Consider the following 26,969-nt stretch of genomic DNA (forward strand, 5'->3'; position numbering starts at 1 on the left):
CGGACAGGGAGTGCGTAGATGAGAAGGTGAGGAGAAAAGTGCAACCAAAACCGTAACAAAAGATTGGTGAGGAGCCGGAATAGGGGCTGCAACCTGGCGCACTCCAGATAGACGTGCGCCAGGGTTTCCCTCACGCCGCAAAAGGGGCAGGTGTCCGGGATCGGGGTGAACCGCGCCAAATACACGCCCGTGCTCACGGCCCCGTGAAGGAGCCGCCAACTGATATCCCCGGCGGGCCTCGGCACTAAGGTGGAATAGAGGCTGGCCCACCGGGGCTCCTCACCCTCTAGAGGTGGCAGAAGGTCCCGCCACTTTGTGTCAGGGCGGGACGCGAGGGTGAGGACATGAAGGGTGTGGAGCACGAGCGTGTAGAGATGTCGTTTTGGCGCGGTCTGGAACCGGACCGGCTGCAGCTCGCGGAGCCGGCTCACGGTGAAGGGGCGGGGGGGGCGGTCGGGTCCACGGGGCAGGGGCCCGATGAGAAGGTCCGGAGGGCCTGGGGTGGAGGGTGGGCGGGGCGCGCCCTCTCGCAGGACCCGGTCGAGGTAAACCCGAGCAGCGGGCGGTAAAGCGGCCCTCACCTCCTGAAGTACGCGCAGGGCAGTACGCGGTCTGGAGAGCCCCATGCGCTGAGCGAGCGTCAGGGGATCCAGCCAGTCTCCCCGGTTATAGTCCAGGAGGTCTCCGACTCTGGTGACTTCCGCCAGGACCAACCTCTGGCGCACCGAGGGGGACTCCGCCACCTGCACACGGAGCTGGGGGTTGTGTAGCAGGGGCTCCGCGAGGAGGTCTACCCCCAGGGAGGCCGCCACGGACCTGGTCGCTGCGAACAGTTTCCAGGTCCGGAGGAGGTCCTGGTAGAAGACCGGCAGCCCGGAGAGGTCTCGCGGAAGACCCCTCGGGTGGAGATAAAGGAGCTGCCGGTCATATCGGAGCCCTCGGAGGCGGCGCAGGAAGGCGTGTGCCAATGCGCTCCACGCCGGACTACCTGCACCATAAAGGAGCCTCTGCAGGGCCTGGAGGCGGAAGACGTGGACCTGAGTGCGGAGACACTTCAGGCCCTGCCCTCCCTCCTCCAGGGGCAGATGGAGAACCCCTGCAGAGACCCAGTGCAGTCCTGACCAGAAGAACTCCAGAACCAATTTCTGGAGGTTGGCCAGGAAATCCGGGGCCGGAACCAGGGTGTTGAGCCGGTACCAGAGCATGGACAGGACCAGTTGGTTGAGCACCAGTGCCCGCCCTCGAAAGGACAGACACCGGAGCAGTCCTGTCCATCTCCGGAGCCGCTCTACCACCCTGCCCTCTAAATCGTGCCAGTTCTCCGGCGGAGACGGATGCGTGGCAGAAAGGTAGACGCCGAGATAGAGCAGCGGACCCACGCTCCACCGGATGGCTTGAAGCGCGGGTGGGAGGGAGCTCGCCTGCCGCCAGTCCCCTACCACCAAGCCAGAGCTCTTGACCCAGTTGACCCGGGCGGAGGAGGCTGCCGAGTACACAGTCTGGCAAGCCTCCACCCGCGCCAAGTCGCCCGGGTCCTGGACCACGAGGAGGATATCGTCGGCGTATGCCGACAGGACCAGCCGCAGCTCCGGCTCCCGTAGCACCAACCCCGTCAACCTCCTGCGGAGGAGACAGAGGAAGGGCTCGATCGCCAGAGCATACAGCTGGCCCGAGAGGGGGCACCCCTGCCGTACTCCCCGCCCGAAGCTGACCGGTTCGGTCAGGGTCCAGTTGAGCTTGACCAGACACTCCGCGGAGGCGTACAGCACCTGGAGAAAACCCACAAACTGGGGACCCAAGCCAAACGCTCGCAGAGTGCCCAGGAGATACCCGTGATCCACCCTGTCGAACGCCTTCTCCTGAACAGGAGTCTGGTCCTATTGGGAATCCAGGACGTGGGCGGGCAGAGCTCGTCCACTACAAAAGGATCCCCCCACAGCCTAAGGGGGAGATCCACAGGGCCTGGAGAACCAACTAATTACGGGGGACAACTAATGAAAAACAGGGACGGGAGTGCGGTCAAAGGGTCAAACGAAGGGAACCGGACGGGGACACCGAGCAGAGAACCCCGGACAGCGCCCACCGCTCCGCAAAGGCGTCAAGGGAGTCGGTGGACGCCGCCCAGAGGAACTCCGCTCGGAGGCGTGAACGGACAGAGGAGCGGAAATAGGCCCCGCAGTCGCAGGAGACTCCATCGGCCAACCTCCTCACCCTGGTTTTATAGATGGCCGCTTTAGCCAGGGCCAGGAGGAGGTTGACCAGGAGGTCCCGCGACTTAGTGGGGCCACGGACAGGGAGTGCGTAGATGAGAAGGTGAGGAGAAAAGTGCAACCAAAACCGTAACAAAAGATTGGTGAGGAGCCGGAATAGGGGCTGCAACCTGGCGCACTCCAGATAGACGTGCGCCAGGGTTTCCCTCACGCCGCAAAAGGGGCAGGTGTCCGGGATCGGGGTGAACCGCGCCAAATACACGCCCGTGCTCACGGCCCCGTGAAGGAGCCGCCAACTGATATCCCCGGCGGGCCTCGGCACTAAGGTGGAATAGAGGCTGGCCCACCGGGGCTCCTCACCCTCTAGAGGTGGCAGAAGGTCCCGCCACTTTGTGTCAGGGCGGGACGCGAGGGTGAGGACATGAAGGGTGTGGAGCACGAGCGTGTAGAGATGTCGTTTTGGCGCGGTCTGGAACCGGACCGGCTGCAGCTCGCGGAGCCGGCTCACGGTGAAGGGGCGGGGGGGGCGGTCGGGTCCACGGGGCAGGGGCCCGATGAGAAGGTCCGGAGGGCCTGGGGTGGAGGGTGGGCGGGGCGCGCCCTCTCGCAGGACCCGGTCGAGGTAAACCCGAGCAGCGGGCGGTAAAGCGGCCCTCACCTCCTGAAGTACGCGCAGGGCAGTACGCGGTCTGGAGAGCCCCATGCGCTGAGCGAGCGTCAGGGGATCCAGCCAGTCTCCCCGGTCATAGTCCAGGAGGTCTCCGACTCTGGTGACTTCCGCCAGGACCAACCTCTGGCGCACCGAGGGGGACTCCGCCACCTGCACACGGAGCTGGGGGTTGTGTAGCAGGGGCTCCGCGAGGAGGTCTACCCCCAGGGAGGCCGCCTCGGACCTGGTCGCTGCGAACAGTTTCCAGGTCCGGAGGAGGTCCTGGTAGAAGACCGGCAGCCCGGAGAGGTCTCGCGGAAGACCCCTCGGGTGGAGATAAAGGAGCTGCCGGTCATATCGGAGCCCTCGGAGGCGGCGCAGGAAGGTGTGTGCCAATGCGCTCCACGCCGGACTACCTGCACCATAAAGGAGCCTCTGCAGGGCCTGGAGGCGGAAGACGTGGACCTGAGTGCGGAGACACTTCAGGCCCTGCCCTCCCTCCTCCAGGGGCAGATGGAGAACCCCTGCAGAGACCCAGTGCAGTCCTGACCAGAAGAACTCCAGAACCAATTTCTGGAGGTTGGCCAGGAAATCCGGGGCCGGAACCAGGGTGTTGAGCCGGTACCAGAGCATGGACAGGACCAGTTGGTTGAGCACCAGTGCCCGCCCTCGAAAGGACAGACACCGGAGCAGTCCTGTCCATCTCCGGAGCCGCTCTACCACCCTGCCCTCTAAACCGTGCCAGTTCTCCGGCGGAGACGGATGCGTGGCAGAAAGGTAAACGCCGAGATAGAGCAGCGGACCCACGCTCCACCGGATGGCTTGAAGCGCGGGTGGGAGGGAGCTCGCCTGCCGCCAGTCCCCTACCACCAAGCCAGAGCTCTTGACCCAGTTGACCCGGGCGGAGGAGGCTGCCGAGTACACAGCCTGGCAAGCCTCCACCCGCGCCAAGTCGCCCGGGTCCTGGACCACGAGGAGGACATCGTCGGCGTATGCCGACAGGACCAGCCGCAGCTCCGGCTCCCGTAGCACCAACCCCGTCAACCTCCTGCGGAGGAGACAGAGGAAGGGCTCGATCGCCAGAGCATACAGCTGGCCCGAGAGGGGGCACCCCTGCCGTACTCCCCGCCCGAAGCTGACCGGTTCGGTCAGGGTCCAGTTGAGCTTGACCAGACACTCCGCGGAGGCGTACAGCACCTGGAGAAAACCCACAAACTGGGGACCCAAGCCAAACGCTCGCAGAGTGCCCAGGAGATACCCGTGATCCACCCTGTCGAACGCCTTCTCCTGAACAGGAGTCTGGTAGAAGGCAAATCTACTGGCCTCTGGATTAATAGTTTTCTGTTCCATGAGTGACCAGAGCAAAGGCTGCCCTAGAGCAATCAGGAACTTGCCAGAACAAATTAATACAGGCACACTAATTAAGACACCTGGAGCCAATTAAGAACTTACTAGAATCAATTATGTCAGGTGGGCTAACCAGGACACCTGGTTTAAAAAGGACTTCCCATCAGTTAGTGGGGGTGCACAAGGAGTGAGAAGGTATGCTGCTGGAGGACTGAAGAGTACAAGTGTGATCAGGCTTCAGGAGGAAGATCCTGCAGTGAGGATAAAGAAGGTGCTGGGGGAACGTCATGGGGAAGTAGCCCAGGGAGTTGTAGCTGTCACACAGTTGATACAGGGGACAGTGTAGACAGCTGCTATCCATAAGGCCCTGGGCTAGAACTGGGTGTAGAGGGCGGGCCTGGGTTCCTCCCATCCCCCCAATTCCTGATCGGATACAGGAGGAGTTGACCTGCTCTGTGAGGAACATCAGAAGGGAAGATCTAATTTGGAAAGGGCTCTGGCTTGTCCCCAACCCACTAGGTGGAACACAGAGACTGCAGGGATTGTTCTCTGTTTCCCCCATGCTGGCCAGTGATGAGGTTAGTTGGGTGAATGGCAGGTTTGAGCCTCTAGCAGAAGCAGCCAAACTGAGGGCTGCCGTGAACCTCTGAGGCGAGCAAATCCGCCAAAAAGTGCAGGACCCACCAAGGTGGAAGAGGAATTTTGTCACACAAGGTAAAACAATATAATTTTCCTAATCTCTTTCTTAGAAATGGCTGAACTGTTTTTGCCGAAAATTTCCAATTTCAGTCCACAGTAGACACCAGGCTTGGAAAATTTCAGCCCAAAGAGTTAAACTTTGGCAAAGATATAAGCAACCGAAAACAGGGTCTTATAATGGGAAATGTCGGGCAAGCTTAATTATATGCAGTGCTATCAGCCCCACCTACAATACAGCTAAATAAATAATTGCCAAATTCTATGCATAAAGTTTTTTCCCAGTAAGCTGAAGAGGCTCTCTCTTAGCAATATCTAATGTTGCCTCAATGATTTTCTAATGGGTCTGTGTCTTGTGAGGAAACTTGCAACATCAAGTACAATAAAACAAGTATAATTATTTATTGCAAAGTAACTAAGTAACTTATGTTGAATTTTTTGACAGTGAGTCTTGTTACTGAGGCATTCATAGATTTTTGGACACTGTTTCAAACTTAAAGTTTTAAAAAGTGACCTTGCAAGTTCCATAGCTCTGTTCACTATTAATTACTTTTCTCACTTTTTCTCCTGGTGTAGGTAGTTTTCTCGTGGTGACAGATGAGACATGAGATCTTCAGCCTCCAGGCTTTCAAGTTTTTCTTCAAGAGATTCATTATGGAATCGGTAAGAAAGCAAAACAACATTTTAGGTCAAAATAATAGTTTTCTAGTATTTGCTACCTTTAAAAAAAAAAAACACACACAAACAAACAAACCTAGATGCTGGTTCATGGCGATACCAGTTGTAATATTTGACAATTCTTCCTTTTTTGTTTTTTTGCTAGTTTGGACTAATCACAAAAGGTGCTTTTCAGGGGAAGGCCAAAAGCATTACTCAATAATCCCTTTTAGATAATTATGACTTTAAACACACAATAGGGAAAATATTAATATACATAAAATATTACACTTTGCATTGTATAGATATTTCAAAGCTGCTTAACAAAAGGAATCTAAAAAGTAGCAGTTTGTCCCTCGTGAAGTGCATGCTGATCTGGGAAATAAAGCTCATTTAACTTTTAAAATAGCACACATTTGAAATCAGCCTGCAAGGCATTTGCAGTGCTGCTAGGACTTGTGTGGGGGTTTTAAAGAGCAGACTCTTATTCCTTTTGGTGACGTAGAATGTAGAACAGCACACAGTTGTCTAAATATGCTTTTGTTTATTCAGTCTCTGAATGGTGAGTACTCTGTTTTAAAGTTTGCACTGTACTTCATTAAACTACAATAAGCTACATTCAGATTGCCTGGAGATCCTTACTTGAACCCAGGAGTGACTACAAAATTCAGGGTTAAGGCTGAAATTTGAGCCTCCCTTCACTCACTAGATCCAGCTATTGTGATACATGAGTCTTTAGTCTACTTTAGAGCCCTGAGTGGGGTTGGCTGATCTCATATCAGACAGGTAAATGGAATAGCCTAAAAATCAGATTAAATCCATATTTTTATAAAATTTTTCAAAAAATACAACAGCTATACAACTAGGTATTTTTAAAAGCATGTTATTTACCTGCTAGGCCATGCCAGTTTCTTTTTTATTAAAGTTTGCTACTGCATATGATTTTAAAAAATAAACTGACATGGCCTAGCAGGTAAATAACATGCTTTTAAAAATACCTAGTTGGATATGGATTTAGGATAATTTTAAAACAAATTCCAGACTATGCCTATTAAAAAAACAAAAACTACTTCATGAAAAGCTAGCAAAATTTAAGGCATAAAAAACTTCAACTAATGTTTCAAAGGCCACCCTCCCCCCCTTCCAGGGTGTCAGAGCCCAGGCTCCAACTTGAACCCAGTTGACTACACTGCAATTTTATAGTCTCAAAGCCCAAGCCCCAGCCAAGCTGAGGGTCTTTTATTGCAGGGTAGACATACCCTAAGCCAGAGCGGGCAAACTTTTTGGCCTGAGGGCCACATCAGGTTTCTGAAATTGTATGGGGGGCTGGTTAGGGGAGGCTGTGCCTCCCCAAACAGCCAGGCGTGGCCTGGCCCCTGCCCCCTATCTGACCCCCCCTCCCGCTTCTCACCCCCTGATGGCCCCCCCAGGACCCCTGCCCTGTCCACCCCTACCTGTCCCCTGACTGACCCCCACCGCCCCATCCAACCCCTCCTCTCATTCCTGACTGGCCCCCCCGACCCCTGCCCCATCCAACCACCCCTTCTCCCTGACTGCCCCGAGAACCCCTGCTCCTGACTGCTCCCCGCTGCCCCATTCAACCCCCCGTTCCCTGCCTTCTGACCGCCCCGACCCCTATCCACACCCCCGCCCCCTGACTACCACCCCAAACTCCCCTGCCCTCTATCCAACCCCTGCTGCTCCCTGCCCCCTTACCGCGCTGCCTGGAGCACTGGTGGCGCTACAGCCGGGCTGCCCAGAGCACCAGGACAGGCAGCTGCGCCACCAGGCTGGAGCCAGCCACACCACCACGCAGCACAGAGCACCGGGTCAGGCTGCGACTCTGCAGCTGCGCTACCCAGCAAGAGCTCGCAGCCCTGCTGCCCAGAGCATTGCGCTGGTGGCACAGTGAGCTGAGGCTGCCAGGGAGGGGGAACAACCGGGGAGGGGCCGGGGGCTCGCCTCCTGGGCCAGTAGCTCAGGGGTCAGCAGGAGGGTCCTGCGGGCCAGATGTGGCCAGTAGTTTGCCCACCTCTGCCCTAAGCTATCCAACTGCCCTGTTCTAGTTTAGAAACAGAAGCATGGCTTAATCTATATTGTAAACACCCAGGACTTAATTTTAAAATCAAACCTCTGAGTTATGGCAGACCTTTGTGTTCTGAAACTGGCATGCTTCAAATGCTTCAGGTTTTGCACATAAACAGACAAAACAGATTTATTTATTTATTTATTTTAAAATTTATAACAGCAACAACAAAATTGCTCCCAAGCTGAAACTTTGTGTGCCAAGTTCAAGTCTGGAGTGACTATTTTTAGGAGAGTTATAAATTCCTGGAAATAGAGTTTATATAAAGGAAATGCAGATATATCATTAAATGAAGTGGTTGGAGGGGCCTTTCTTATACTTTCTCATATCTGTAGACTCATTTTATCATCAGTATAATGATATGCCGTTTAAGAAATTAAGCAAACAGCCAAGTGTGTTCATTCAACACTATAAGACATCTCTTGGATTTCATCTGCTTGAACTCATTGGACCCGCAGATGTGAATGTTTGCAGGATTGGGGTCTTAATGGGATAAGTTTAGGACACATCTTCCTATGGGTTTGTGTACAGCCCAGAACAGTGGGGCCCTGACCTTCATTAAACCATGAGACGCTGCTGTAATACAACTTCTGCTACTGTTGGGTCGGAATTGGTTAGAACTGGAATGAAGTTTGTGTCTTGCATCTGCACCTCACTAACTTCATCTGGAAAATAGCCCTTTTAGTTGCCTGTGAGTCTTTTGTTTACTGAGACAAGCAGTGCTTAAATGCTTTGACCTGAGTGCTTCTCATTGTTACATAATTTTTAAAATAACAAAATGACTGAATAATAAGACTTTACTCTTATAGTATTTTTCATCTGTTGATCTCAAAGCACTTTAACTCAAGAATGAAATTTTATTACATCCCCATTTTACAGGTGAAGAAACTGATGTATGAGGTAGTGAATTAGAATCATAGAATATCAGGGTGGGAAGGGACCTCAGGAGGTCATCTAGTCCAACCCCCTGCTCAAAGCAGGGCCAATCCCCAATTTTTGCCCCAGATCCCAAATGGCCCCCTCAAAGATTGAACTCACAACCCTGGGTTTAGCAGGCCAATGCTCAAACCGCTGAGCTATCCCTCTTCCCCCATTGCCCAAGGTGACCAGGCTGCCTGACTCTTAGGGTATGGCTACGCTGCAGCTGGGAGCATGCTTCCCGACATGAATAGAGAGGCAAGCACTGGCTTGCTTGAGCTATCACACTGAAAACAGCAGTGTAGCCAGAGGTAGCACAGCAAGTTGGGCTGGCCACCCGAGTATGTACCCGGGGGTCCAGTGGGCTTAAACTTAGCTAACCTGCGGTGCTGTCCAAGCTACCTTGGTTACACTACTATTTTTAGCATTCTGGAAAGCACGCAACTAGCTGCCATGCAGAATGTAACCTTAGGGTGTCTGCGTTACAGCTGGGAGGTATAATTTCCAACTCGGGTAGATGTACATGCATTAGCTCTGCTTTTCCTATCATGCTCAAAATAGCAGTGTGGCACAGCAGCATGGGTGGCAGCTGAAGCTAGCTGTGAAAGGACCTTGGACAGGCTGGCAGTCAGCTGGCTAGTCCAAGCCATTGCCTGTGCTTTCGCAGCCACACTGTTATTTGTAGTATGCTAGCTCAAGTAGAGCTAGCATATGTCTACATGAGCTGGGATTACGCTTCCCAGCAGGCGTGTAGACACACTCTTAGCCCAATCCCTTATCCAGTGACCACACTGCCTCTCTATGTGGGCCTGAATTTGCAGGTTCTAGGCAGCCAAAACTCGCATTACCATCAGTGTTTGTTCAATTGCCCCAGCAGGACTGCGGGATCTGCTTAGATAGGGATGTAGCACAATCACTCCCTCTGTAACAGACAGAAAATACTGAAATGTTTGCAATATGGTTTGAAGAACTATTTCAGTTTTTTATTCTGGAGAAGCCTACTGCACTTGCTGCCCTGAAACCTGTTAATTGTGCCACAGCTTTCTCTGTTTTTAGTCAGCACAGTTTCTCATATTGAAAACTCAGCCTGGCTACTGCTGCCCTTTTTCAAGACCTGTTGCTATCACTTTCTAATACAAAGAGGAAATGGACCAGATTCAGGGTTATACTATTTTCCCCTTTCATTATGCAAATGCAATTCACTGGCCTTGTTGATACACATGCTAACCAATATTTGCATTTCTCCCCGTCAACTCCCCAGCCCGAGCACATCTGTCCACACCATACAAAATGCCTGGGCAGTCACACCATGGTTCAGAACAAATTTGATTCAAGGAAGAGTAACCATTTTGCGGCTCCTTGCTGTGCTAGTCTTCGCCAATGCAGGGGGGTTGTAATTTATGGTGGTTGCAGGCATAACAGTCCCAATAGGGACAGTCCTTCTACTATTGTCCCACAGCGCACTTGTCACTGCTTAGGTGGTCTTTGCGGTTTACTATCTGCACTCCAGTCCAGACAAGGGTCAAGTTTGCCAGAAGACAAATACACCAAGGAGCTCAACTCATGGCTGTTTTCCCAGCAATCAACTTTAACAAGATTTTTTTCCCTTCATAAATAGGGCCCTTCAAGGGAATATACTCTGGGGTTTTATCTTCTATAGATTCTTTAAGGTAAGGGAAAGCCCTGTTTAATCTAAGCTCTTTCCCCTCATCCCACAATTATCTTTCCTGTGAATTAGAGAGGGTTTCTTAAAGGGAGCATCTGCAATCAAAGAATACAATATTCAACACACCTACAGTAAGAACAAGGGAACATCTTGTGTGGCATCATCCTGGTACCACTTGGGGTTAGTTCCTGTTTGCTCTGTTTTTATTTTGGCAGGATACCGAGGATCCAAAGAATAGACCATTGCTGCTTGTTGTTACTATGAGTCTGGAATGCCATTATGCAATTGTCTGTATGACTCTTGATCTTTCATGACAACACCAAAAACAAAGGCACAACTAAATCAGCAAATTAGTCAGCTTAATCTCATGTAACTTAATGCTCTACTTAGTTTTCAGGGTTTTTGCTTTCAACTGCTTTCTGACACAGCTATTTGAGGGCATCCACCATTAGCATAAGCCCCTATCACAGGATATTAAAGATAAAGTGGACAACATGCAAAATATGTAATCAGTTGTTTTTATTTGATCTTTTTCATAAACACATAGTATTAAAATGACAGAACTTAATGTTACTAAAATGTCATCTATAATGGGAAAACAATGGATCCTTTTTTCCTATCATATTAATATTGAAAGACTGTAAAAAGGGCCTTTTTGTTTACCTTGCTATTACTGAAAATATGCTCTGAAACTGAAATAGTAATTTCCAAGATAGTTGCCTATGTTTCCTTATCTAATTTTAAACACCAAGTAAAGAAAAATACTACAAGTTGTCAGTTTGAAAATTGAAATCAGCTGATGCCAGTATCGAAAACAACCAGACAGGAGTAACAAAAAAACATTGAGGCAGCTTATGTATTCCACAAGCCAGGCTGCTGGATGCTGTAACTCAAAAACTTGATCAGATTTTTGTTTTTTGTATATAAACAGTTTATGTGAGGTAGAGCGACAGCTGCTTTCTTTGACTGTAAAGGTACCCTATTATTAAGTGCCAAAAATAACAATAATTTCAAAGGTTTGTTTGTAAATGTCATATCCCCTAGTCTCCTTAGTGAAGGCAGTTTACAATTTATCACATAGGTTTCCTTATAGCAAATTAGCACCAATGTCAATATGTGGTGTAGGCTTCAACATTTAAAATAGATGTAGCCTTTCACTGTGAGTACATGGTGCATTTCATGTGAGATTAAAAGTATAAACATGCTGTATTTAAAATACATTTTTCTTACCTTTCACACAAGGTTGAGTCAGCTGCTTGAACATGCTGGTGCTAGGACACTGTTTCTGAAGGTGAAATTGCTCCTGAACTGAACAAAACATTTCAAGCTCAAGCACAAAGTAGATGATATTATATATCCTTATGTAAATAATAAATAACAAGAACATTCAAGCTATGTGCGACCTATTTACAAAAATACGTACTGAATCTTGGTACAGCTGATACCATACTTGCAAATAACAAGCCAAATTCATCCTTGCTTTAATTTTATGTATTTATTTAACTGTTCTTGTCTGCAGCCTCAACGTTCAACCAAAATTATAACAGTTGCAATTTTAGACATATTACCGGATATTCTAATGCACATAGATATACATGTGTATTTCCTCTTAAAGGTAGTGGAAGTTCTTTGCATGTTATTATGAGACTTAACCTATACATATATAACCATAATACTTTATGTATATAAAGTTTTTCTTCCTGAGAGATACCAAAGAATCCACTATGAAAATGCAACCACCTCTGGGATGAAATGGTGTAGCTGTTTTAAGCATAGAGCAACGCTATACAATAGATTAGAACAAGAAGAGAAGAATAATATTGAATACTTTTGATTGAAACTGAAGAATACAATTATGCAAATTGGAAATTTGTTTTATAATCTGGGCATCCTTCTCTCTAAAACCATTATATGCAGCCTGTGTCTGAATGTTGCAATTTCTTCCTGTATAACATCTCCGAGATCCAGCCTTTCCATTCCATCCACACACCTAAAACACTTTTATCCACATCCTCCTCTTCTTGCACTTTGACTATTGAAACCTCCTCCTCTCTGGCCTTCATACCCTACTTATATCCATTCAAAACACTGCTGTAAAGATCACCTTCCTGGCTCATTCAATCTGATCATCTCCCTCCTTGCATTCCTCCTGTCTCCGTTTTTTTCCACTTCATCATGAACCAACTGTCTTTCACTTTAAGGCCCTTCTGGTCTACTCCAGCCCTACCCATCATCTCTTACGTGCTACAGAGATTTAAACTCCCACTGCACCAACAGTACCCTCCTTGATTGCCCATTTGTCAAAATTTTGGATAAACAGTGTTGTGCTTTTTCTGATGCCTCTACATTAGACACGGTAAGAACTTGCTGTAAATATCTGTAACACACTCTACGTTATCCTCCTTTTAGTTTCTCCTAAAAACCAACCTATGTCATGATGTTTCCAAAATGCTTCACAATAGTGAGGCAAGTGGTATGCTGTGACTGCTGTTTATTACACTGGTCATAACTGCCTCACAGTAATTGTGTCTTCACACTGTCTGTCTTTAAATGGGGATCTTTGGGACAGGGACCATCTCTTTGTTGTATTTTTTGTTCTGTGTCTAGCACAATGGGGCGCTGGCCTCCAAGAACTATGGTGATACAAATTATCATAATAGCATCAGTGATATACAGCTACCATTTACACAGGCATCTTGATTGTAAGACCAGATCAAAGATACTGTAGTTGATTTACTTTTTCTTTCCTGTCTTATTAAGAACAGCCTATTGAGAGAGTTCATTAATTAAACATGGACTCAGAAAGCACCCAAGCAGTGGAATTACAGCATTTTGAAACAAGAGCTCCAATCTTTTTTTGATAAATGCTGTTGTCTTCTGTACCCACCAGGGACTTTCCACGAGGGCAGTTGTGACAAGCCTCTCAATGCTGATATTCAGAATTGAAAGCCTTAGGCTACAAAGAAAATGTCAAAAAAAAGGCTAGAAACAGCAGACAGCTACGATCTATGTGCTACTTGTAATCCATCTGTGAGCAAGTCCCAGGGCTCTCTAAAAGGGACAACAGCTGGTCACCTTCAAAGAGAACATGGTTACAAAATAGCTCCATGATTTTTTTGTTTTATTACAATCCCATTATTGTTAGTCCATTGTTTTGTGTGTGTGTTTTGTTTTTGAATGGTCTTGGCCTCATCCTGCAAAGTACTGAGCAGTACCTGTGAATTCAGTGGGAGCTGAGAGAGAACATTGTATCTTTCTGGATAGGTCCCTTTTCTAGGGAAAATTTGAACCCTACTTTTCTTATGGCTCTTAATTCTCTGTCTCACTCTCTCTTTAAAATCCACCCCTGCCTCTGAAACATATAACCAGAGCCTAATCATCCTGTCAGCTGCATGAATGCAACACTCAGCTGACTGGATGATCTGGCCCAGGCACTCTGACTCTATGGCTTCAGTGGTTGCAGGTTTTCAGAAGCTTATATCATCACTTCAGTTTCCAATGCTTGTCCTCTCCCAACAAGTCTGTGCTATTCAACTGCCTGACACTGCCAGCTTACTAGTGAAAAGTACATGAGAGTGAGTGCTCCTCCTCGATGTAGGGCTCAGTCTTACAGCCCTTACTTACATCTATGTGGAGGAAAGCCAGGCCATGTGAATAAATACACATGGACTTCTGCTGCTAAGGCACCATGATCAAAGAAAGAAACTTGTTCAGTCAGGACTGTTTCAGCACTGCTCATATTTTTCTGGCAGGGAAGGGATGCAAACCATACTGAGAACATGTATTTATGGGTAGGCACAAATCAGATACTTCTGGTTTTAATATTTATCCAAAAATTGCAGTATTATATTGATTTTTTAAATTTTTTTAAAATGTAGGAACACTTTTAGGATTACATGCGAATCCACTTTAAAACCTACGTGTGATTTACAGCCGTGTGGTTACTTATATGGAGTATTACGTGAAGAAACTTTTGAATGGGCTCATACAACTAACTACACAATGTTCATTTTAGGGAAGTTTTTAAGAATACATGTGTTTACTTCATTCTCAATGTTCCGCTCGTATTGTGGCAGGTCATCGGAAGAGCGGGGCTCCACGCAGCATAATATACAAATCTGATTGAAACAGCAGATGCGGTTGGTGATTATTCAGGCCTCGTAAGCCTAAGCTTTTTTTTTTAAAAAAAGGCATATACAGAAATAAAAATTTAAGAGAAATTTTAAAAAGCACCTGTTCTTTTCATTAGGTTAATTCCTAAAGTTACATGGGAAAACAATGCAGAAAATGTATTTTCCCTTATTTAGAAATATTACTGTATTTAAAAATATCACCTCTGAAAGTTTTATGGGTTATATAACTTTAGACATGAAGTTGCTAAGTGTATCCCAGAAATGTATGGTTTTGGAAAATGTCAGGCTACTCCTTCTGCTGTTTTAATTTATCCAGATGGGAATAATGGTGATCTATGCAATACAATAGTCTTTTCAGTATTAAAAATACAGGTATAGCTCTTTTTGAAAGTAGCATAATTTTCAAGGATTCACATATATAATTAACTTTATTTAAAAATGTATTGTTTATATTTTGTGATCATATAAACAGGTGCCCCATATGTCTTACTATCAATGAAAAGTGGAGGCTGTGGGGGAGAAAATCAATATAATCAGCTTGCCTGGACTATTTAATCAGAAACATAATCTTATTGAGATATGAAATATCTTAATTTGCCCCTTCCCCCCATTATAAAATACTTGCAGCACAAGGATTTATGAGTGCTAAAAACAGCAAAAGCATTTTAATTTGATGGCTGTGATGGACATTTAAAAAAAAAATATATCTACAGTCTTGCCCTTGAGATTTATCTTCAGCTGATTAGATAGCTTGGGATTCATCCAGGAGCTAGACTAGCAATTCATTGATCTGTGCCTTGCTGGGTGACAATCATATTAACTGATGCCAAGATGTTGCTGGAATTTAAACTTGTTCTTATGTTTGGTCAGACTATTAACATGAGATGATATTCCTTACGAAAGCATCTTATGGGGCTGTTTAAGTAATACAGAATAACTGTGCAATTCTGTCAGGAGGGGACTAGACTATATGGATGGGGTAGAGCTAGCATGGGTCAGACTGGTGAAGGAAGACCATCTGTCGTGTCAGAGAAAATGAGAAATCTGTGGGCAAACCCTGCTCAAATCTGTCCTACAGCTGCTTTTTTTTTTTTTTTTTTTTTTGTGCCCAAGGCACAAGGAAGGTTGCCCGCTTCCTTGTGTTTGTGCTTTGGCTGCAAACAAAAAGACAAACAATAGCTCCCCCCGCCCCACCCGCTGCGCAGACATGCTCTCCCACGTCTATTTCCAGCCGCACAGGACAAAGCCGCTGGCTCCCACGGCTCAGCCAGGAGAGCCGGCACCGAGCCCGCCCCAGTGCCCGGAGGGCAGCGCGTGTAGAGGGGATGCCGGCGTTGCTTTGTGTGTGTGTGTGTGTGTGTGTGTCGGGGGGTGCCCAAGGCCAGCCCGGGCTAACAGCAACAGCGAGTGCCCATAGAAGGAGTAGCGCCCCTCCCGGCGCGGCTCCGCTCCCCCTTCGACGCCCTCAATCTGTCTGCCGGTCTTACACTCAAGGTCCTAACCCAGGGAGGCCGCCTGCACGAGCGCGCGCGCGCGCGAGGCTCCAACCTGGCCCGCAGCGCGTCCTCTTGGTCCTCGCGCGGGGCTGCTCCGGGGTGGCGCGCGCACCCCGCCGTGGCCGCGCGCGCGTGTCGGCCGAGTTCGGCGCAGGCGCAGAGCACTTCCTTGTTTGCCCACGTAACGGCTGCGGGAGGGCGGGCTGCTGAGCCGAGTGTCACTCACGCAGTGGCTGTCAGAGGCGGCTGGAGCCCGAGTAACTCTCCGGAGCCGCCAACGCCCCCCCCCGCCACTTCTCCGCCGCCCCCCTCCCCCCCCCGGCCGGGGGCGCAGCCGGAGCCCGCACAAGTTAGTGCTCAACTTCCCAGCCCCCTCCCCGGGACAGCGGCGAGCGAGGGGTCCCCGGGCGAGGCGCCTCCTCAGCCCCCGAGCCCGAGCGGGAGAGCTGGCCGCAGCACCCCCTGCCGGCGCGGGCGGGCGCTGAGGCGGCCGGAGGGAGACCCCCGTCCGCAGGGAGCCGGGCAGAGGAGCTCCTGCCTCTCCGGCTCTGCTGGTGGATGCTCCGTGTCTCGCTGTGTTGTATTTAACCCCCTCTTTCCCCTCTCTTCTTCCCCCCCCCCCCGCCCCGCTTCTGTTTCCTCGTCTTCTCCGGGCAGGATCATGCCGGACCAGATCACCGTGCCCGAGTTCATCGCGGAGACCACGGAGGATTACAACTCTCCGACCACCTCCAGCTTCACGACCCGGCTGCAGAACTGCAGGAACACGGTCACGCTGCTGGAGGAGGTAAAGAATCCCCGCCTCGCCCCGCAGAAACTGTAGCGGGACAGGGGGGAGTGGCACCCCCAGGCCAAGGGGCTAGAGGCGGTGGCATGTAATATACTCTCCTTTCAGTCATGCTTTTAATGGTGGTAGCCTGCCGCCAGGTTTCATCCTTCACATGCACGCAACGCGCCTTTTAAACCTCTGAGGGCTGAAGCCTGTATGTGTCAAACAGTCAAGGTTGCGTGAACTTCTTCAACAACAACACGCAGATTTTGCCTTTCTGTGGTGGCGGCGGCAGTAGAAGAATTGTCTGAGGTTGGAGGAATGGAGGCTGTATGCTCTTGGGCAGCATAGTGGTAGATCCATTCTGCTTGGCAGGGACCAGCAAAGAATGTGATGGCCGGGGGAAAACTGCAGAGGAAATCTGCTTCAGAAGTGAGGCAGGGTGAAGAGATGAATGTAGAGTGAGGAGATAAATTGGAAAGAAACTGTGGGTCAAGGGAAAGCAAAATGATGCAATAGAACTGTCAATTTGGTTTCATCCCATTCAGCCTAGCAGCCGGAAGTTATACATATGTTATTGGTACTTAAACCTACTCCCCTATTTGAGCAACTTGGAAGGGTACTCAGGGAACTGGATGTATTGTGTAGTTGCAGAGATGGCGTTGTTGCATCTTGTGATCTGCATCTGTCACTTGTGACATCATGATTTTCAGTATGTTTTTATAATGAATGGGACAAGTGTAGTAGATATTTTAGGGACGAGACTGACAAAAAAAAACAATGTAAAACCTTCTCTTCCCTATATTAGGTCAAAGTTGATAGCATATTGCCATATAAACGAAGTGAAACGTTTATTATCTTAGTTTGAAAGTTCACAGCTCTCAGTTCCCTATGATGATTTTCTTAACATTACAACTCACGTGTTTCAAGAGCTACATACAGACTAGAAGATAGATTGTGTTGATTCTCTCTATATTACAAAATTTTGCTGAGTGCTACTAGGAGACAAAATGTCTTGTGTGGCATGCAAAGGAATAGTATTAATCATGACATTCTTTTGGTAGTCTTGTGGATACAAAATGTAATTCTGTAAGATTACAATTAGTTAACGTTCCCTATGTTCAAAACTATAGTGGAACTATTCTTTTCTACAATAACTTTTAGGTAATAGAGTGGTAATAGAATTACTGGATGAATACAATTGCGTTAACATCCCTTTTATTTTTAAATCTGTGGCAGTGATCAGCCTTTAATATAACTTATTTCTCACTTGAAGATTAATCATTTCGTAAGACGGTATGTCTTATACTTGTACACTTGTACAATTGTCAGAAATCTAGTTTGTTCTGCACTTGACAATATTGCACCCTTCTGTTTTCAACAGTCTGAAATAGGGACAGTCATTATTATATACGTTTGGTAGTAGAGATGATGGTTCTTGAAAGCTACGTCTCCAAAGGCAGTGATAAGAGTTAAAGTAAAATTTCATAGAACTGCTCAAATCCAACATTGATATTCTCTTTCACTGACAACTTTTAGGGTAAGTATAGATGTACTTCAAATACAATATAACATTTATGTAATATACTGACAGTCTCAGTTGTGACTTTCCAGTTAAAAACAAAATAGGTAGGAGACCCTATTCAGCAGTCAGAATAGATAAGTTTAATGTGCCATAGGTTGCACCATTATGTAGTGATAGTACAAATCTTGGACCTTTGGAATATATAATATCTGTTTTTGTGAAATACATTACTTTGTATATTGCCTTTTTCAGTAATGAGCATTGTTTATATTTGCATTGATAGTTTGGGGATTTTTTTGTGAAACTATATATATTCTGCATGCTTTATGTAATAGATCAGCACTTTAGGTTAAATTGGGTTACTTTTGAAGTTACAGTAACTTTTAGGAAAGTCTTTATTGAGGGGGCAGAGGGAGGAGAAGGCAAACCAGTAAACCGTTCTGTTGGGTACTTAAAAGATGTTTAACTTGATTCTTAAGTCACAGAAGTTCGGGCATGGGGGTGGCTTGCAAAGAAAGTGAAAAGTTTAGATGGGTGGATTGCCCCATATAAAGACTTTGTAGGGAAACTGCATTCTCACTTTTTTTTTTAAAAGTGATAGTTTGTTTAAAAACTTGGTTGATCCACAGTAGGAGAATTAAACCTTTCGACATGACCCGCTTTGTGTAGTGCCCTCCCAAAATTAATGTAATGCCTACCTTCTTTCTAATCAACAATTGCAACAGTATTCTGTCTCATTAAGACTGTGACAAAACTGCTCTGATTTTATTTTTTCCATATTCACAATCAGTGCCAATAAGACATCATTGAAATGTGAATTCCTCATTTCCATGTCATAACTGATGGCCTGTATACTTAAGTGGGAGAAAGGGTAATGGAATTTATTGGCTAGCTTAACTAGGGTTTCCTCATGTACTTTTTCCCACCATGCAAGAAGCCAGAGTGTAGCTTATTTAACTGCCTCAGTACATTGATATGTATTCATTTGTGACTCCTTTCATATCATGTTAACTGGATTCCAGAAGCTAGTGGAGATTCGAGATTTGGTGAATCTTGCCCATATGCTCAGGGTTTAGCTGATCACCATATTTGGGGTCACGAAGGAATTTTCCTCCAGGGCAGATTGGAAGAGGCCCTGGAGGTTGTTCGCCTTCCTCTGTAGCATGGGGCACGGGTCACTTGCTGGAGGATTCTCTGCTCCTTGAAGTCTTTAAACCACAATTTGAGGACTTCAAAAGCGCAGACATAGGTGAGAGGTTTTTCGCAGGAGTGGGTGGGTGAGATTCTGTGGCCTGCGTTGTGCAGGAGGTCAGACTAGATGATCATAATGGTCCCTTCTGACCTTAATATCTATGAATCTCTGAATCTATGATTTGATAGGATGGCAATATTAAACCTGGGATCATGTGAAAAATTAGAGAAGAAATTGTTATCAAATGACACCAGTATATATATATGCCATAATTTGGTACGTTTTTAGCAGACGGTGAACATCACAAGAGAACATCAGAAGACTAAGAAGGACTCTGTGAAGTACTCTTGTGTATTTCAGTTTTCTCTGTAAATCATATTTAAGTAAAACTAAATGTAATGTGAGATTCTGTCAGTGAGAAAACAGCAATTACACACTTGTACAGAGCATGGAACCCTTGTAGTCAGTAAAGTTGAGCACGTATTAGTTCAAAATCTTAAATTCACTTTGAGACTGTTTGCATTTTGCAATATTCTAGTAAATGAACTTACTGGCAGGAATGTCTGTTTTAAGGTACAGTCTGTTTTAAGAGAATGTTACAGAATATTAATGGAAAGCAGATTTTAAATTTCACAAGTGTTTCCACACAAAAACCTGATCTTGTGAGTTCTTCTCATCTCGTCAGGAAACTAAAACAGACTATGTGAGCTCTGTAAAATCAAAACTGCTTGAATCTTAAATACTAGTAAAAAGTATTTTATCAGATAACACATGCAAAGAGAATTGCAGGACTCATTATATAAACTAGTAGTTTAATTTAAAGTATCTGAGATTATCTAAAGTAATTATTTCATCAATAAATTGGGATTATGTGGTAATTCCTACTAAAGGTAAAATAATGGGTGTTACCGATATTTACATGTTTGTATTGATAGGAGAATGAAGGATTTAAGAGAAAATTAAATTTTGTGGTGATTGTTTTTGTTCAACAAAACTTGGAATTTCTTGGTATTTTCCTACAAAGATTTTTCTTGACATAATGTTAAAGTCACAGAAATATCCTTGCCAGAGCTATCATTGTAACGTTATTTTTCTGTGGGAGTATTGCACAGTAATTTATATATAAATTATATACAAAGTTGATGGGTCATTAGAACATTGTGTGTATGTAGTCATACCACAAGACAATATACAAGTTATTGAAGGCATGGGATAGGATAGTGTGTGGGCACTGGTTGTGAGTATAGATCTGATCTGTTCAGGTGTAGTCTCTCAGTTTTGTTCTTGGCAAGCATGCTTTTAAATCAAATAGCCTGATGAACCAAATTACTGAAACAGTTAATTTTCTATCATTAAAAGTAATATGTGTGAATTCAGTGTTTGTGAAAAGTGCCAGCTTATTTGAATCTTGGGGAATGAAAACAGCTATTCAGAGCACAAGTTTCAAATGTGCAGTAGCAATGCAAGGCTCTCTCCACTACCTTCCCAATGTGCCTCAATCCTAAACTGGAGGAAGACGTCTGCAGTGAAAGGGTAACTTTCGGTCATCATGATCACACGGTGTTTAGTCTCTCTTTTAAGGCTGACAGCTGGTGCACTATATGTGTTTTTGGTGGGGTTTGTCAGATGGTCACTTGTATATTAAAACTAGACCACGACTCCAAACTCACTCTATATGGGCTGATAAACAGCCATCAGATTATGATTTTCTGTCTCTACTGACCTGGTCTGGATTTGAGCTTATGACATAGCCTTCACCACTAACAATTGCTTCCAATGACTACTTTACTGTAAATTTCTGTAGCACTCTTGCAATTTGAGTTAAATATCACTTTTCACTGAATAGTAGTAAAGAGAAGTTTAAAACTGCGAGCACTTTCTCAGGTCTGCAGGATTTTTCAGTAGTAGTAATCTCATAAAGCCATATTTGTAGGTAAATTTAGGAACTGCTTAGATGGGATGAAAGGTGATGTTGGGTAACTACAAAACATGAGTGCCAAAATAATTTTCTGTTTCACGTGTTTTGCAGTCTGTTCTGGTCTCTGGTAGAATTTTGTTGTAATATACCATAAAAGCACTATGAACATTTCATATCTCTATATAAAAATGTTAATACACTAATACAGTGGTTCTCAAAGCTAGTCTGCCGCTTGATCAGGGAAAGCCCCTGGCGGGCCGGACCGGTTTGTTTACCTGCCGCGTCCGCAGGTTCCACCAATCGCGGCTCCCATTGGCTGCAGTTCGCCGCTCCAGGCCGATGGGGGCTGCAGGAAGGGCGGCCAGCACGTCCCTTGGCCCATGCCGCTTCCCGCAGCCCCCATTGGCCTGGAGAGGCAAACCATGGCCAGTGGGAGCCGCGATTGGCCGAACCCGCGGACGCGGCAGGTAAACAAACCGGTCCGGCCCGCCAGGGGCTTTCCCTGAACAAGCAGCGGACTGACTTTGAGAACCACTGCACTAATACACTCTCCATCAATAAAATAGTAAATAGATATTTAATCAAATAGACTAGAACTAGAGTACTTCATGGTCCCAATTACAGCACAGTATGTGACAACTTAAAAGAAGCAAAGTTCTGAAAATTTCTCTGCTGCAGTTAAATGTTATATCTAAGATGAGACAGGAAAGTGAAATGTTGTTGTTTTTAAAACTTGTTTATCCTGTGCTGCTGGTCACTTTCTGCTTTAGTTTAGAAAGACATTAAAAAACAGGATTGTAAAATGACACAAACTGGCAGGATGACTCCAAAGCTCATGTAGTGCTAAAACTACTTCAAATTCATTATGGTGTAGGTAATGTGACTCTGTATGTTAGACATTGTAGCATGCCTATAGTTAAGAACATAAGACGGCCATACTGGGTCAGACCAAAGATCCATCTAGCTCAGTATCCTGTCTGCCAACAGTGGCCAATGCCAGGTGCCCCAGAGGGAATGAACAGAACGGGTAATCATCAAGTGTGATCCATCCCCTGTTGCCCATTCCCAGGTTCTGGCAAACAGAGGCTGGGGACACCATCACTGGACCTATCCTCCATGAACTTATCTAGTTCTTTTTTGAACCCTGTTACAGTCTTGGTCTTCACAACATCCTCTGGCAAGGAGTTCCACAGGTTGACTGTGCATTGTGTGAAAAAATACTTCCTTTTGTTTGTTTTTAAACCTGCTGCCTATTAATTTCATTTCGTGACCCCTAGTTCTGAGAGGGAGTAAATAACACTTCCTTATTTACTTTCTCCGCACCAGTCATTTTATTATAGACCTCTATCATATCCCCCTTTAGTTGTCTCTTTTCCAAGGTGAAAAGTCCCAGTCTTTTTAATCTTTCCTCATATGGAAGCTGGCTAATTTTACCTAATACTTTCCATCATAAGACCCATGTTCGCGGTTGCTTGTAAGGTTGCAAAATCAAGCACTCAGCATTAGGAAGTTCCAGAATTAAGACTGCCCCCTAGTATATATGTTAAGATAGTCTTAAATTAATATTAATAACTTCAATTAATATTAGGATAGTCTTTAATTATCATGATCCCATGTTTTCCACAGAACCCCTGCCTTAATATAACCTTAATATTCTTTTAACATAGCTTTTTATATGTAATTGCTTATTTTACAGTAATGCCTGGAGGTCCTAACCAAGTCAGAGCCCAACATGACAGCGTCTTGTAAAAACTGTAAGAAGTTGGTGCTTTGAAGACTTACAGTCTGAGACCCTGATCATGCAGGCATTTATGAATAACTCTGCCCATGAGCAAAGCCATTGGGTTCAGTGGGACTACTCATATACATAAGTGTTTGAATATTCAGGGCTGAAATTTAAGATGTTTGAAGTGGGTATAACAAAAATGTGTGTGCATGAGTGGGTGGAGGTGAGGGATTGGGACACGGGGAGGACGAAGTAGCAGTAATACAAAGATACTTTTCTGAAGAGTGACTGACTATTTGTTGTGGCTTTTCAGACAAACATCAGTTCAGAAGTAGTAGTCCCAGCTTGCCGCCTGTTTAGCCTTTATTAGCTGGTAGTATTCTGTAGACATCATAGCAGAAGTCATTGAGGAAGTATTTGAAGGAAGATAAGATAGTGGCTGTGACAGATATGGCAACTTCTTGCAATATCCTTGAAGACTTTATTGTATTAAGTTTATGTATTAAGGTGGGCTGGGATTGTATGTAACTTCCCTAGGAGGTAGATGTGACAGATGTGAGGCCTGGGGAGTGTAAAGGAGTTCAAAAGATTATATTGAAAATGTTCCAGTCAAGTATGGACTTTTGGGGCAGTAGGCATGAAGTGAATTTCCTGGGGAATCCATAGGGAGAGCTTAATGCAAATTCCCCAACTCCAGTTATGCAAAAACCCAGCCTCTTGAAGCAAGCCCTGAGGAGAGGGTCATTGTCTGCTGCTTACCAGGCCTGATCTGTATAAAGAAATGGCTGATCTGCCCAGCCTTTGTTCTGGATCTAAGACAGATGAACCTGTAACCATGGGAAAAACCCTTCTGTGAGTTTAAAGGGAATAAAACCTACCAGAGCTCTAGGCTGAAGTTGGAGGTGATCTCTGGTAAGCTTTTTAGTATGTGTGTAGTTTCTTTTATTGTTTTAATATGTTTTTTCTGTAATGCTTTTACCTTAAGAATAAAAGTGCTCGCTTAGAAGGAGCAGTGTGGTAACTTATAACTATGGGTGGTATGTTCTTTGTAGCCCTCAGAGAACAAGCAAAGTGCAGGCATTGGCCTTTTTAGGCTGTCTGGCTTGCTGGAGATATTAGTGCAGCCTTAAAATCCCCAGTCAGAAGGGAGTGAGATGTGCGTCTCTGCACAAAAATGTGGAAGCAAGAGCTGGAAACCCTTCTGTGGGTGCCCTTGAGGGATCACAGAAGGGGAACTCAGGTACAGTTACCCTGAAGCTGTGACAGTGCCTTTACAGATCATTTCGGAGAAGGCATTCTATGCAAATAGAAGAAAGCGTAAAGATGCATATGGGGCAACTGGACAAAGCAGCAAAAAAGCAAACAAGGCAGCTGATGTTAGATAAATTATTAGAATGGACAGAAAGGGTGGAACTAACTGGTGGAGGGCCTTAAAGTAAAGGATGAGAAGCTTGTATCTGATGTGGTAGAGAAAGGGAAGCCAGTAGAAAGACTTAGAAAGAGTGTCATGGTCAGAACGATGGGCTGGGAAGATTTTTTCTCTATAGGTAATAAATGAAACCCAGTCGCAAAGATCAAATACACTTGAAGGAGACGAGGCATCTGCAGTCAAGAAGCAAGGTTAGGGTCCATCAGAGTTTTGGCACTGTGGACAAAGAGAAAAGGCCAATCCTATGAATTGTTATTTAGGCAGAAATGGCAAGATTTAGATACCATATGAATGCGTGGTTCTAGAGACATGGCAGAGTCCAAGATGACATCTAAGTTATAGGTGTGAGTGACTGGAAGATTGTTGGTATTAACACTGCTTGAGAAAGGGGGAACTGGTGAGGGCTTGATGTGGGGTGGGGAAGGAAGGATGATGAATTGAGCCTGGGCCACGGTAAGTTTAACATAATGATAGGATAATGAAAATGAGATCAGAAAAACAGGCTAGGATGTGGGTTTTGACAGAGAGGGACTGTCAGGCATAGTGAGGCATTGACATAAAAGACGGTAGTTGAAACCAGGTGAGTAGAGAAGGTTGCCTGCTGATGGGGTGTTGAGAGAGAGAGGAGGAAAGACCAAGCACTAGATTTCAAGGGCTTTGACTAAGGGCTTGTCTACCCTTACAGTGCTGCAGCTGACTGGAGAGGGGATTAGGTTGGTATAACTGTGTCGCTTAGGGGTGTAGATTTTCCATACTCTTGATTGATGTAAGTTGGTAGAGTAGATCAAGCCTAGTTTTTAAGTCAGCTGCTTGTATTCTGTTTCACTTCCATCCAACAGAGTTGGCATAAAATTGTTGTTCTGTAAATCCACAGCTTTGTAGCAAGCTTGATGTCATGATGCCCTCATAAAGGGTGCCGAAAACTGGCAGCAGCTTCTGCTGTATGAGCTTCCTCTAGCATTGTCTGTCATGCTGCCTAAACTTTGCTGATTACAATTTACTGTTCTGAAACCACTGGGAAGTCTGTTTTTGAGTCGCTGGTTAAAGTGGAAAGCCATCTTTCTTTGACATTTATTTCTACTAAAGCACACGCTTTCCCCTGCACTACTGTAACATAAATCATAAAGTTCTAATTTGTTCCAATTTGAAATCCAAAAATAAGTTACTTAAAATATTGACTATAAAAGATCCCAATAGTACAAAATTTAAAGCAGGCTTTTCTAGCCTTTTTGCAATTTGTAGCATGTTACCAAGCAGTCCGGCATCGTGGCAGTGCTTGTGGTTAGTTACGTAAGAGCTAAGTTTAGACACTAAGCTATACTTAAGTTTCAAAGGAGTGCTTTAGTACATATGTTCTTGATAGTAAAACATCCAAAAAAAGCCATACAGGAAATCAAAAGCCTCTTTGCTTCATAAAAGAAGTTCAGGATAATTATTTTTTTATTGCTTAGCTAATTCCACACCAAATAAGTAAAACCAGGTATATGATTTCTCTAAAGCAAGTGAGAAACAGGGACAGCACTCATACAGGTTTTTCAAGAGTGACTTCTAATCAGGATATCAGAAATATTGAGGAAGGGAAGAGGCTGCTAAATCCTGTCACATACTTTATAATTACATGCCACAGAAAAATGCAGTGGATGATATTTACCGTATATACTCTATCATAAGCTGGTTCGTTTATAAGCTGACCCTCCCCCCAGATAGATAAGTAAAAATGGCAAATTTTTATGACTCATTCATAAACCGACCCTTTAATTCAGGGATCGGCAAACTTTGGCTCCCGGCCCATCAGGATAAACCACTGGCCAGCTGACACGGTTTGTTTACCTCGAGCGTTCGCAGGCATGGAGGTAAACCTAAGTAAACAAAATGTCCCCGCCCACCAGCAGCTTACCCTGATGGGCTGGGGCAGCAACTCGTGGGGAAATTTTTTGTGGGGGGAAAAGCTGGGGGTCAGGGGAGTAACCCCTGTGACCACCCGCCACATGACCCCACAATCTCCCCATCCCATCCCTTCCCACCTTACCTGGGGCGGGCCAGGGCTGGATGTCTCTGGCCCGGCTGGAGCTGCTCTGACAGGCCGGGTGGCGCAGCCGCAGCCTGCCAGCCCTGGAGCTGCAGCTGCTTCGGAGGCTGGGGGAGACCAGCATGGCCAGAAGAGGAGAGACTTTGGTCCCGCCTCTTCCCTTCTGGCTCCGCTGACTGTACTGCCTCTCCTTGCCCACTCTGTTGTAGGTGGGAGGGGGCTGTGTCCAACGGATGGCCAGGATCCCCTGAGGGATCTAACTTGAAGGGGAAAGGAGTCCAGGAGAGCTGGCTGTATTTCAAGGAATCCCTGTTGAAGTTACAGGGACAAACCATCCCAATGAGTCGAAAGAATAGTAAATATGGCAGGCGACCAGCTTGGCTTAATGGTGAAATCCTAGCGGATCTTAAACATAAAAAAAAGAAGCTTACAAGAAGTGGAAGGTTGGACATATGACCGGGGAAGAGTATAAAAATATTGCTCGGGCATGTAGGAATCATATCAGGAGGGCCAAATCGCACCT

At 45.9% G+C, this 26,969-nt stretch overlaps 1 protein-coding gene and 1 long non-coding RNA gene across 5 annotated transcripts in view; one reads left to right on the forward strand and one right to left on the reverse strand.

The window, feature by feature from the left end:
- The window catches only part of LOC311515977, a 38,717-nt gene extending 22,717 nt beyond the window's left edge, over nt 1-16,000 (reverse strand). The window contains exons 1-4 of one of the 2 annotated variants that reach the window (XR_014710282.1): nt 15,911-16,000; nt 11,460-11,537; nt 9,412-9,485; nt 5,462-5,540 (exon numbers count right to left, since the gene is read on the reverse strand). This is a non-coding gene — a long non-coding RNA (uncharacterized lncRNA). The remainder of the gene's footprint in view (nt 1-5,461; nt 5,541-9,411; nt 9,486-11,459; nt 11,538-15,910) is intronic. The other variant, XR_014710281.1, reaches the window with a different exon arrangement.
- Nucleotides 1-26,969, forward strand: part of ASAP1 (ArfGAP with SH3 domain, ankyrin repeat and PH domain 1) — a 368,734-nt gene that overhangs the window by 84,514 nt on the left and 257,251 nt on the right. For all 3 annotated transcript variants that reach the window (XM_084619542.1, XM_084619543.1, XM_084619541.1), the window contains exons 2-3: nt 5,479-5,565; nt 16,516-16,645. In XM_084619542.1, coding sequence (XP_084475668.1) covers nt 5,507-5,565; nt 16,516-16,645 — 189 coding nt within the window. In that variant the 5' untranslated portion in view covers nt 5,479-5,506. The remainder of the gene's footprint in view (nt 1-5,478; nt 5,566-16,515; nt 16,646-26,969) is intronic.

The sequence above is a fragment of the Lepidochelys olivacea genome (genome assembly GCF_965140295.1).
Source record: "Lepidochelys olivacea isolate rLepOli2 genome assembly, chromosome: 2".
Taxonomy (NCBI): Eukaryota; Metazoa; Chordata; order Testudines; family Cheloniidae; genus Lepidochelys; species Lepidochelys olivacea.